The sequence below is a fragment of the Gavialis gangeticus genome, unplaced genomic scaffold (genome assembly GCF_001723915.1).
Source record: "Gavialis gangeticus isolate Ggan-Ray unplaced genomic scaffold, GavGan_comp1, whole genome shotgun sequence".
Taxonomy (NCBI): Eukaryota; Metazoa; Chordata; order Crocodylia; family Gavialidae; genus Gavialis; species Gavialis gangeticus.
In genome coordinates, this window is record NW_017728993.1 from 17,599,545 (window position 1) to 17,612,507 (window position 12,963).

General features: G+C 44.1%; 1 protein-coding gene across 5 annotated transcripts in view; it reads left to right on the forward strand.

Annotated features, from left to right (window-relative positions):
• Window positions 1-7,462, forward strand: part of RAB3B (RAB3B, member RAS oncogene family) — a 185,764-nt gene extending 178,302 nt beyond the window's left edge. For 4 of the 5 annotated variants that reach the window (XM_019501312.1, XM_019501311.1, XM_019501313.1 and 1 more), the window contains 2 exons: window positions 2,677-2,801; window positions 6,972-7,462. In XM_019501312.1, coding sequence (XP_019356857.1) covers window positions 2,677-2,801; window positions 6,972-7,159 — 313 coding nt within the window. In that variant the 3' untranslated portion in view covers window positions 7,160-7,462. The remainder of the gene's footprint in view (window positions 1-2,676; window positions 2,802-6,971) is intronic. The other variant, XM_019501315.1, reaches the window with a different exon arrangement.
• The last annotated feature ends 5,501 nt before the right edge of the window (window positions 7,463-12,963 follow it).

Genomic DNA, 12,963 nt, shown 5'->3' on the forward strand with positions numbered 1-12,963 from the left:
ATTAGTGATATGTTAAGGAAAACTTTGCATCTAGGTGGAAATCATATGGAAAATAAAAATGGCACAGAAAAGCCAATGCTACACTGTGGGATAAATGATCTAGACTTTACCTTCTGTAGGCCAGGCCCCCTTAATCCTTTCTCAGGTTTGTTTGCTGGAGTTACCCTAGCTTAGCTTTCATCTGTTGCAGGATGAGAACAATACAGATGAGCTGTTAGCTATGGAACAACTGACCCATTTTCCACAGTAATAACTAGGTTGTAATTCTGGTTAACAGGAATAATCATTATGCCAAAAAAGGGAGATGCTGATTGAATAGCACAATGCAGCTCCTATAAAATGGGGAAGATGGACTCACTTGGTGGATCTCTTTGCCTGGCTCCAGCCACAATTTCTAGATTTCTGAGAGGTTCAATTGGCTGACACTGTCTTGTTAGATTTATATGTAGATAAATTTAGTGTTTTGCAACTGTAAATCAACAAAAGGCATTTCAAATGAGTCATAGCATTAGAAACCCTTTTTATGTGCAGAGTAAATGCTGTGGAAACTGTGGTTCAGACAGTCGAGATGTTATTAGAGAAGGGAAAAAATCCTTAGTCTTCCATAACTTACATTGGAAATGACAGCTGGGTTCAAAAAGTACTGTGTTTTCTTCCTTAAGCTGGAACTGTAATGAGGTTACTGATACATCAACGCAACTGTGAACCTGAGACTTTCATTTTCTCCCAAGCATGAAGCATAGCACTATGCTCCATCATTAATTTGTGGAATTCAGCACAAATATAGCACGGCAGTTTTCAAATCATGGAAATACAGATGTTTTCCTGGTGTGCTGGATTAGATAGTTAGTTAGGTTGAAACATCTCAGTTACATTAACTCTTGCTTTTCTATCAGCTCATAGGTATAAAGTCCACAGGCACAGGAAGTTAGATTTCTTTCCTTCACTTTTTTTAACAGGAACAGTTTTCTTGCACATCCCATTTTGGAAATATCTTTTTACAGAATTCCCAGTAAATGTGTACAAGGGGCTTTTCACGACCCCATACACTATGACACAGGACAGATGCCTTCTTCCACTCTTTTTTCCCCCGTTTAATTCTGTTTACATGACTGAGCCTCAGCTCTGATCATGGCAAAACCAGGAGTTGAAGCAGTCACACCAAGGGATAATATTGTGACCAGCCTGTAAGAAGCACAAAAGTGCAAGACAGATTGCACAGACACCTTTTTTAAGATCCTCTATCTTAGGATTTGTCTAGAAGGGAGCACTCTGAAAAATAAGACCAAACAGCTAACTTTGTGAAGTCAGTGTTTGCTTTCAAGGATTAAGCTACTGTGAACTAAGACCACTTTACTTCTGAATGAGCCTATCCCCATGGGTTTTAATGAATCTGCATTAATTTAGGATGCAATGTAAACAAGTCCTTCACACTACCAGCCAGATGCAAGAACAAAGTGTTTAGAAAGTGCCAGTACTTCTCTCTCCAGTCCCTGTGTCCACATCATTATGTCAGTGAGGACATCAGCATGGCCATCTTTTTAACTAGTATTAATCCTGTGACATGCATGTTCTGGTTAAGAATCAGCTGTATGAACCTTGAACACAATTAAAAGAAAGAGTTAAAACAACCTGTGTTAAGATGGTAAAAGGTGATGCCAGTAAAAAACAAATGCAAATCAAACATCACATGTTGATTTCCTACAGTGTAGGAGGAGCAAAGAAGCCTCAAAGTGCATAATTCTTTTTAATTTTTGCTTTTTGAAAAATTACCCTGAACTTGATAATTGGGCTTTGTTAGACTAATTTCCATGAGTGCAAATCAAATGTACTATTTATTTAAGTCAATTTGCACAATACAGTCAACCTCTCCTTGCATAATAATGTGATTGTGTAATCTTGTGTGTGTGCGTGATGTATATAATCTCATACTGAGCCCCTTTTCTTCCAAGATGCTACATTTCTCTGTATTGTTAATTTACAGATGTCTAACCAGCATTCAGTCTGTATGATGTGATTCCTACTCAAGCCAAGATGACTTGCATTTTCAAGCATAACTTCTCTAAACAGTTTTAAATACTGTACTAAAATTTTAAATATTACATTTACCTCATTCCCTTTATTAACTAATTTTATCAAAAAGTAAGAGTGGTAGCAAGGAAATATCATTTATTTGTCCGGAGATACTGAATTTTTAAAGCAATATGGGGTTATTTTTGCCATATCTTTTATGATATATTGAGAGGCTTTTTGATTGGTGGTTTGTAGCTATTATGTAGCCTTTTCAGGATTAGATCCTCAGCTGATATAAATCACTGTGGCTTCATGAACAACCACAATAAGAACTACCTTTACAAATTGTGTTAATTTCCCTAAAATGTACTAAGTGAAATGATTTATTTAATGCTTTTGTTCAGTTCCCACAATGCTTAAATATATAAAGGTGAACTTTGTCAATATAGAAAGTTTTTATACAAAATTAGAGATAATAAAATAAAACCCACCCTAACTCAGGTAGGTTGCATTGCTACCCTATATGTTTGCTTGGTAACTTTTTTTAAATCTGTGGCTGATTATTGGTTTGGTTTTAATGATTATAAATGTTAGTTTCTAGTATACAACCTTCTTTTGGCAATAGCAACAACAGGTAATTGTTCACTCTGTCTCCTGTCCCAGGGCTACTCAGATCAAGACCTATTCTTGGGATAATGCACAAGTCATTTTGGTTGGAAACAAGTGTGACATGGAGGATGAAAGAATTGTTCCTCTGGAGAAGGGGAAACATCTGGCCAACCAGTTAGGTACACATTAAAGCTTCTCTTCTCTTCTGTTTTTGTAACCTAAGCTATCCAGCCCAGATTTTCATCTATTTTGCATTGTTTCCTATATCTCTACTTAACACAACAGTTGGTTTCAGTGTGTGCCTGAGTAAGTGCTACATGGCATTCTGAGTAAAATATGCAAGAGTCAAATACAGTGAGGCCCGAGTTGTACAAAGACAAATGCATGACCTTAACTCAAAGCATGCAAGTTGTCCCATTGAGCTTGATGGAGCTACTTCCATGCTTAAAGGTCAGCACATATACAAACCTCTAAGGAACTGGGGCTGGAGCGTGAAGTTTTTAACTGTACCGCCCATGATCTCTGACAGCTGCTGACAGATGTGGAAAAAACAAAAACAAATGGTGCTTTACTTTCTGACCCTGCACCAAGCACAGCACGTGCCCAGAAGAGGAGCTGCGTCAGTTTGAGCCATCTTGCCCAACATCTGTATAGATTGTACACTTCAGCGGGGCTTTTTGGTGGTTTTATCTAATCAGCTATTAAAGCACCTTTTTTTTTCCCCCTTTTTCTTTTTCCACGTCTGTCAGCGGCCACTGTGAAGTCCCTGCCATCTGGTAAACCCTGTTAAAACTGACTTCAATTAACACATTTTTCAGGAAACCCTTGCAGAAGGGCAGAAGGTATTTGTTTGCAGGAAAGAGAGAGTTCATAGGGCACTTATGAGAATAGCTGTCATCCCCGGTTTTATTAAACTCTCATACAGTTCTTAATCCTCAGGTCTGTAATGTGGGTTCTGTTATTAGTTGGAAGGAGTGTCGTATTTTTGTTAGAAGCAGGGGCTGAATTGAGTCGTATTCCAAGTGCTGTTGCTAGCATGATGTGTGCCCTTGAGCGAGCTTATCCATTATGAGCTAACCTCAATGTGAATATTTGTGTTGTTGTTGGGCCTACATGTCCCACGCTCGGATGTTGCTTCACTAAGAGCTGTGCAGATACAGAACAAAAAGACTGTCTCTGCCAAAAACACTTACAATAATTAATTGTATGCGTGGAAGCAGCCAAATTCAGCATGGATATATGTGTCTACAGGACAAAGTAGATGATCAACTCTATAATTTTGAAAAGGGGGCCACGTCTTTATATAGAAGCACAGAGTTAGAAGGGACCTTGAGGTTTATCAAGTCTGACCCCTGCACAAAGGCAGGATGTACTGTTCTCATAGACAGAAATTTGTTCACCTTTTTTCGAAAACCTCTAACAAAGGAGTTTCTACAACTTCCCTAGGCAGCCTGTTCTACTGTCTTATTGCTCTTACAGTTAGGATTTTTTTCCCTCAGATTAGATCTAAATCTGCTTTGCTGCAGTTTAAAACCACTCTCACCTATCCTGACCTCTGTGGTAGGGTAAAACAGTGTTTCTCCATCTTTCTCATGGAAGCCTTTCAACAATGTCCCCCATCAATTCTCTTCTCTCCAAATGAAATGTACCTAGTTCCTTCAGCCTTTCCTTATCCAGCTTGCTTTTCAGTCCTGTTATCATCTTTGTTGCTTGCCCTTGGATCCTTTCCAGTTTCTCTCTCTGTCTGTAGTGTGGTTAGTCCAGTTTCAAATGGGGAGTCTAAGTGTCGCCATCGTACAAATAATAAATAATGTATTTCCCCATTATTATCATTACATTAGTAGCAGACCGTTATTTACAGTAGTAATGAAACAGGCAATTTCATGTTTAGTTCACAAAAGACAGCAGGGCCCAATTCTCATATCTAGCGTCTTGGTACCTTCTCAGCATTGGGAAAATGTGAATGTGCCCAAAACAGATACCTATCTTGCACATTCTGTAAAACGTGCAATTGTTAATGCATATCTGCCTCCAGATTTTGCAAAGGCAGTTTAGCTGTGGATGACTGAAAGTTAGATCTGAAATGCTTGAGACTCCAATGCAGAGATCTACTTGAGCTTTTACCCCATCTTCTAATGTTTGGGTCCCCGCCAACCTGTGCAATATCAAAAAGCTCCTGATTCCTACACCAGGAATCTTTTACATCTGAGAGATTTCAAATGTCCATTGTGTCAACTTATCCATGGGCACATGCATGACCATGTGCATGTGAGCACACCCACTCACATCATCTGTCTCCATAACAACTGACTACATCAGTACAAAACTAATGAAGAATTGATACTCCCACCTCTTGACCTATCCTTGAACTTGTCAAATGCAATAGGAAGAAATGTATCCCACGTCAAAGGAAAACACAAGCTAATTATGCTCTTGAAAGGCCCTGTCTAGTTCCTACTCTGCTAAAGCCTTGCAACGTATGAAAACATAGTCTGCTTCAGGAAGAGGAGAAAAACATGACTTTATCAAGAAATTTTTCTGTATGTTGAACTGAGATCAGTGTTTGCTTGAGACCAGAAGTCAGCATTGTTTAACTTAGGTCAGGTAGAGATGTTCATTTTCTACTGGGAGAATTGTTGTTCTCCCAGTAGAACACAAAAGCGTACAAACATTCAAACTTTCTTCCTCAGAGCAAAAATGGCCACTCTGGGTGTGTCCCGACAAGCGCATACATGTGGCATGCAAATTGCACATGCTGCATTCACCACATTGCTAATTTGCAGCTCAGTGAGGGCTTTTTAAAGATTCAAGTGAGATCCTGGTGTAAAAAAAAAACACTCCTGAAAGAAGTGGGGTGGCACACGTGGCAGTAGCATGCACCATCTGAAACCGGAGCCTGGCCAGCTGGAGTCACAGCTGAGCAGCAGGGGCAGAGATTTAAAAGCTGGATGGGCCAGAACCTGGCATGTGAAGGCTCTCCCCACCCCCAGTTCCCATTTCAAAGCTGGACGGGCTGAGAGTCAGGCTTGGCTTCCTTTTGCTGTGTGCACTGCCCTGCTGACCTCGAGCAGTTCTGGGTGAGGCAGGCTGCTTTGCCACTGTGGAGAAGTGCACCCACCTTGTCCCACACTGCTCTCAGTCAGCCCAGAGAAGCGTGGGGTGAGGCTGGCTCCTGTGTCCCTTCAGCCAGGCTCCTTGAGCTCCAAATTGAGTCAGCTTAATTTGTGGCACAATGGGCAAAAAGTTTGGCCCTCGCTGTTCTAAATTAATGGCTGGACTCAAGATCCAGGGACAGCAAAACAAGACTTGTTCAGACTGACCGAGTTGGTAACACTTCACAGTTCAGTGCATTTAATATTCTGCTCTTTAGGGCAACGCGCTGAGGCCTGATGCAAGAACAGAATTTCCTGAATGAACTAATCTTGATGGTGTTGAGGCAGATTGTTTTTTGGGTTCAGGGTGTCGACTGGACATGCCAAACAACCCCTCACAAAAAAGTATAACAACCTGAAACCTTCAGTAACTCAATAGGACTTCAGCCTTGCTGTTCTGTGATTGGGAAGGGGTAATACTGTGGGGAATTTTAGGCTACTTAGCTCTGCGTCAGAAGCTCCTAGTGTTAGGTTTTAAATTCCTTGTCAGCTCCATTTGTATTAGAGAAATGCTAAAACCTCCCTCAACAGTGCTAGGTGCTGTACAAACCCATATTGACAGTCCCGGTCCTGAGACGCTTCTGATATAAACAGATAAAGATAGTGAGGAAAGGGAAATAGAAGCACAGGAAAGTGAAATGTTTTGCCAATAACCACACAGGCCGGTCAGCAGAAGAATGGGGAAGCAAGCCTCTGTTTCCTGAGTCGCAGTCCAGTGCTCCTGGTGGCCTCTGCTGCCTCTAGACAGCAACAGATGCTCTTAAAAAATGTCCTGCACTCCTCCCAGTTGAAGTACACATACATGTTGGATAGCACAAGTTTGTCCCTTTTCTTTTCAGCATCATTGTTCACCTTCAGTTTAAATCCAGAGAAATTCTGCACGTGCATCAAATGAGGAAAAACAGATCCATTTAGATTCACAATGATCTGAACAAGTATTTAGCATGGCTCCGGAAAAAAACTCTCATGCCTGCGAGCCTTGATTAGGCTGATAGGCTCAGTGCCATTTCCAGCCATCAAACTGGGACTCAGCTGAGCACCAGCATCTTCAAATCTGCCTGTTTCTCTGAAGTGCTTCCCAGCTTCTGGAGGAACACCACTCAAATTGTTGGCGATTTAAACAGTTCATTACATTTACTTCAAGTGATCTTGATATAATCAGTCTCATTGATTTTTTTCTGTGAGCTTCCTTTGCAGGTTTTGATTATTTTGAAGCCAGTGCCAAAGAGAACATCAATGTGAGGCAGGTCTTTGAGCGCCTAGTGGACGTCATATGTGAAAAGATGTCGGAGAGTATAGATTCTGACCCTTCCCGAGGCTATTCTGGGAACAACATGCGACTCACGGACAACCTGCCTCCTGTGCAGCAGCCCTGTTCCTGCTAGTGACCTTTCCTTCTGAGAAATCTCTCCCCACCCCCCCAACTTCTCTGAACACGTTATCTGTTCACATGTGATGGTGTATTGTGTAGTCTAAAGACAGAAACTTCATGGGAAAATGGATGTGTTTGTGAAATGTCCTGGAAAGTCTCATACTTTCTATTTTTTATATATATATATATATATATATATATATATATATCGTATGCATCTAAAAATGTAAAAAATAATAAATATTGCAAGTGCACCTAGTGTTACTGTGTGAGTTGCCCTCCTGAGTAACAGTTTTATAAATGTATTTTTAAATGACTCCTGCAGAGAAGGTTGCATGTTCTTTTATTATAGGTCCTTTTGCTGCATAGATACTGCACCAGCACGCAGCCCGATGTCTGATAAATGTCAGGGTTCATTAAAAAACCTTAAAAGAAGGAAAAGAGTTAGAAGAAGAAAAAACCCAGTGTCATCTGACAGAGCAGGAGGCAGAATCTTGATTTACATTCACAAAAGCCTAGTTTCAAGGAGTTTAATGATTTACCTAGGGGAGTTAAAGGTAGAAGGGAGCAACATACTGGAAATAGGAGTGCACCGATAAAGATTTTCTTGGCTGATACCGATAGCCGATTATTAACCAACTATATCAGCTAATGCTGGTCTGATAACCAATTTACTCTGGTTAAATCAGCAGGGCACGGAGCGGGATGGAGCCATGGGCAACTCATCCAGAGGGCATGGAGGAGCGGCTCTCTGCTGCTGCGTCTACCCCGGGGGGGAGGCATGGGGAGCACATGTGCCCCCCCAGACTTGTGCGTGTGGCAGATGAGGGCTGCTCACTGTGGTCTTGAGGCTCTCCACCCTGCTGCCTTTGTCCCAGAAGCCCTGCACCAGCCCCACCCCCCCTACTCACTCGTACGGTTGTGGGCCTCCGTGGCCAGCCCCATGAGGAGAGGCTGAGGGACCTGAATCTCTTAAGTCTCCGCAAGAGGAGACTGAGGGGGGATCTTGTGGCTAACTACAACCTTGTCAGGGGCCACCAGCAGGGGCTCGGGGAAAGTCTGTTCACCAGGGCCCCCCTTGGAGTCACCAGAAACAATGGCCACAAGCGGAGGGAGGATAGGTGTAGGTTAGATATTAGGAAGAACTACTTCACGGTAAGGGTGGCCAGAGCCTGGAATAGGCTTCCCAGAGAGGTGGTGCTCTCACCTTCCCTGGAAATCTTCAAGAGGAGACTAGATAGGCACCTGGCTGGGGTCTTATGACCCCTGCCACCACCAGTGCTCCTTCTTGCCCATGGTGGGGGGTCGGACTAGATGACCTGTCTAGGTCCCTTCCAACTCATTGATTCTATGATTCTACGTGCCTGGCAGTAGTGTGGGCTGCGAGTTGTGCCTTCTGCTGCCAGGCAGGCAGGGGGCACATGGCCAGTGCGGGGATCCTGGGGCAAAGGCAGCAGAGCAGAGAGCCCTGAGTCCACAACAAGCAGTCCATATCTGCCCTCGCCCTGCTTGGCTCTACTCCACTTAAAAGCATCCCTGCACTTAAAACTGGTGGCGGCGGTGCTTGAACTAAAGCTCATTCACTGTGAGCTGCCCTGCTGCCTTTGCCCCGGGAGCCCCATGCTGGCTGCATACCCCTGGCCTGCCCAGCAGCAGGAGGCACAACGTGCTGCCTCCACTGCTGCTGGGTGGGCAGGGGGCACATGGCTGGCGCAGGGCTCCCAGGGTAAAGGCAGCAGAGTTGAGAGCCCCAGGTCTGCAGCAAGCAGCCCACATCTGCCCTGCACATAGATATGGTGGGGCACATGCCCCCCCATGCCTCCCTGGGGGGGTGCATGCAGTAGCAGGAAGACACCCCCCACCCACGCCCATGGCTCCATCCCTCTCCCCACCCTGACCCCAGGTCCCATTCATTGCCCTGGCTGGGCAGTGCCCCTGGCCCCAAACCCACCCCTACCCCACTCTGTCCCTCACAGTGGGGGCCTCAATATGCCCCCCCCATGCCCCTTCCCTCCCCCACACCCCTTCCCCTCAATAGACTTACCTGCAAGGAGCTGCTCTCCATGCTGCCAGGCTGTGTTCCTGACCACAGACATGTGTGCAGCGCTCCCTGCATCTCACTCCCAGCATACCCAAGCAGGACCCCTTCCAGGCTAGCATGCTGCTCGCCTGCAAATGGAAACCTGCTGTTCCTGAGAGAACCCAGGCATCTGGGGGCCCCAGCCCCACAGGGGAGAGGGAACCCAGGTGTCCAGGTATCAGTAAGCATTATTGGCTACAACAACCTAAAATGTCGATAGCTGATCATATACCTTTTATTCGTGTCAATCTGATAGGCAACCGATATATTGGTGCACCTCTAGCTGGAAAGGAACTCTGCTGCTATGTGTGAGAAAACAGGCCTGGGGAAGCAAGAAGAAACACCTTTCTGCTTGACACAGGCTACCAAGAAAATCAAGAGATTGGGGCTAGATGTTGTGCCATGCTTCTAAGGAGTTAAGAATCCAGGCAGAAGAGGATAAAAAATGGCTGTTAGTCACATCAGCACTTCTAATTTGGGTCTGGTACAATCTCCACCTGAGCCAGAGCACCTCCAGGAGCTGTTCTCACACATGGCTGCTCCATAAATGGAGTAACTAGACTGTAAAGCATTGTGGCCACTGCTTCCTTTAGCACCTGAACACACCCCACCAGCTGTGCCTCACATACCACTTTGCACAATGTTGATCTGCAGTTGCTTTGTACCTCCAATCAAATACCCGAGAGTAGATCTATTAACTGTATGAAGGGACTTCAGAAAAAGTTGGACTTTTAGCCTTGAGTGGCAGCATCTCAAACAGTCCCAAGTATTTGCAGCCAAAGCATGAGTGCTGAACGTGAACGCCACTCTTGAGCTACCAGAGCAGCTGATTTTTTTTAATACTTTACCCTACAATGGTACCTATGACTCCTTGCACATTCATTTAATGGTATGATTGGATCCAATCCTTGATCCCAACAATTGTGCCTTCTGCCATGCCACGCAAGGCACAATGGGAATCAGCCAAAACCATTGCACGTCTTTTGTAGAATATTTTTGTGGCTGGTTTCCCATTTTGCCATGCTGTTAATTCACTGGACATGCAGCAGGGTAATCATTTATGGCAGAATTAACAGGTTAATTGCACCTTAATATGTCTGGCAGGGCGCAGAAGCCACATTCACAGATTGAGACCTCAGTGCTAGGTGCTGTATAAACGCAGAACAAAGAGTTGCTTGTGCGCCAAGCATCTCACATGCTAAGTAATATAATCAGCCTAAAATAATGTGTTAAAGTCTTAAACTCATACTCTATGAAACATTTACTGTGGTTAATATAGAAAAAATATATTTTGTTTTATCTATATGCCTGGCACTTTTTCTTGAGCATGATAAATCCCAAAGGAATCGCTGTTACAGTATCCTGTAAAATACAACCAAGGAAACCTCTGAAAAAATAAAAGGTATGCCTACAGAGTTCCAGCCTGTGGCACACCTATGGCATAGCTTCCCCCATGGAGAGGTGTTTGAGTCAGGCACAGGAGACAGAGGGCATGGCTCTGACATCAGCAGACAACATGCATCTGTGTAGAATCTGGAGCTGTTGGGAATTATTTTAATGAAGTTGGTCTGTCTCTTGTGTGCACTCTCTCTCTTGGGTCCCAGGTTCATCCTACTTTGGAAGAAGAACATTTTTAAACAAAGTTTTATGGGATGGAAAAACAGTTTCCTTAGTGAAGGTCCCAGAAGTGTCAGACCTTTTGTATGACGTTCCAAGTCCTTTAGCAGTGAAGATCAAACTAGAGTCCTGCTGCTATCTGTTCCCGTCCCCAGGCCTGTACAATCCTCTTTTCTTTGTGGTGTTGTCTGCGGAGAAGAGAATTATTGTGCCAAGCTGTATCAAATGTATAAATTCCCTTTGGAAATCAGTCTGGTTGGTTTTGGCTTTGGACTGTCTTGAGTTCTCCAAATAAGAGCTACAAGGGTCACAAGAGACTTTATTTATAGAGAATTTAAATAAGGTTCCTAGGTAATTAAGGGCCCATTCCCACTGAAGTCAATAGGAAGCTGATTGCAATGGGAGCAGGAGTAGGGCTCTTATTACTCTGACTGTTATCAGAATGGTTCTAACTCTATAGTGGTTGATTAGATAATGGTAAAAATATGAAGAAATGCCAAAGGCTGACACAAGTATACAAGGGCTTTTTGGAATGGCAAGTCCAACAGTGCAGTTACAATAATCAGCCAGGATCTCAGCAGCTGGTATTTTCTTCCTTTATCAGCCTACCTGTTCTGTCTGGCAAAATGGAATTTTTCCCTTTGGATTAGAGAAAAATGGGAAAATTAAAACTTGGACATTCTACTATGTGGTCCTTCCTGGGAAGCCCATCTTTATAGGCTAGTTTAAATCTTGAGGGGGAAAGGAGGGGGAATATGGCAAGGCTGGGTGAGAAAAGAGGGTAGTCTTAGATAACAGGAAGAGAGACAGAAAAACACCATTTTTCCCCTTCTACCCTCCGCAATAAAAGTATCTATGTTTTCCTCTAAAAGGCTTCCTTTCCCAGAAAACCATAGAAAAGAATTGCAGCTGCACCCCAGGACTCTGAGGTTAGAAGGAACAGACTCATTCTTCAGAGCAAGACCCAGCAGGTGGAGCAGGGCAGCACATCCTGAAAGCATGCTGAGGCGCAGTTATGAGGTCCGACTTGCCCTACATTCTGCTGCAATGCCTTGCTTAGTAAAACAATGCTTGCTGTGTCTAGAGCTTGATCTTCTGGAGAGCACCTGTCCTAGGAACGTGAAGTCTTCAGTGCTTGGCATGAGGAAAACAAATGCAAACCCAGGGAGCACTGGTTATAACTTACCTAAAGCAGTGGTGTCAAACACACTTGGCTTGGCTCTGCAGGCTGGATGAATAGTGTAGGGCTGGTCTGCAGGCCATATGAAGAGTGAAGACTGACCCTGCAGGCCAGATTAGACCCACGTTCCCCCCTGCCTGCCTCTGCCCCCTGCATACTGGATCCAGTATATACTGGATACAGCACCTGCCCCAGACTAGCCAGGATGGGCTCTGTGTACCGTATGGATCCCAGCCCAGCCCAAACAGGCACAAACATGTGCAGCTTGTGTCCCAGGTCCTGCATGCAGGGGTGGTCCAGCACGCACTACCTGCTGCCTATGGGTCAACTCAGGACCCAAGGGCAGCACCGGGGTCTGGATGATAGGGCTGTATGGGCCAGGTCTGGCTTGTGGGCCATATCTTTGACACCCCTGGCCTAAAGGCATAGGTCGGCTGACTGTGAAAGGAGCGGTGCAGTTCAGAAAATATTCAAGCTTTGTTTCAAATCCCTGCCATGGACCTGGACATTCAGTTCTAATGGAGTTCCATCAGGTTGGAAATCCAGACAAAAATTATTAATTTAACATTTTAATGCTCCTAGAACTACAAGCCGGGTTTGGAGGAGGTGGACTTGTTTCACCTCACCTCTATAGAATAGCAGAAGGCAGGTCAAGCTAGCACTGTAGAGACTACAAAGATTCCGCCCTGCCCTGCCTTCTGTGGACTAGTATGGCTAACCACCTCTCTCAATAGAAGGATGAAAATTATGGAATAAAATAATGATTCAGATTAAATAAATAGTGGCCTCAGAAGGTGAGAAACAGGAGAGCTGCCTCATGTCTCAAAAGCTTTTCAAGAGGTTTCTTAAAACTATAGAATACTGGACTGTCACCCTTAATACATATTCCTACTTGAAAAGCTGAAAGTGTCATGGATGTAGCGAGCTATACATGTGCTTT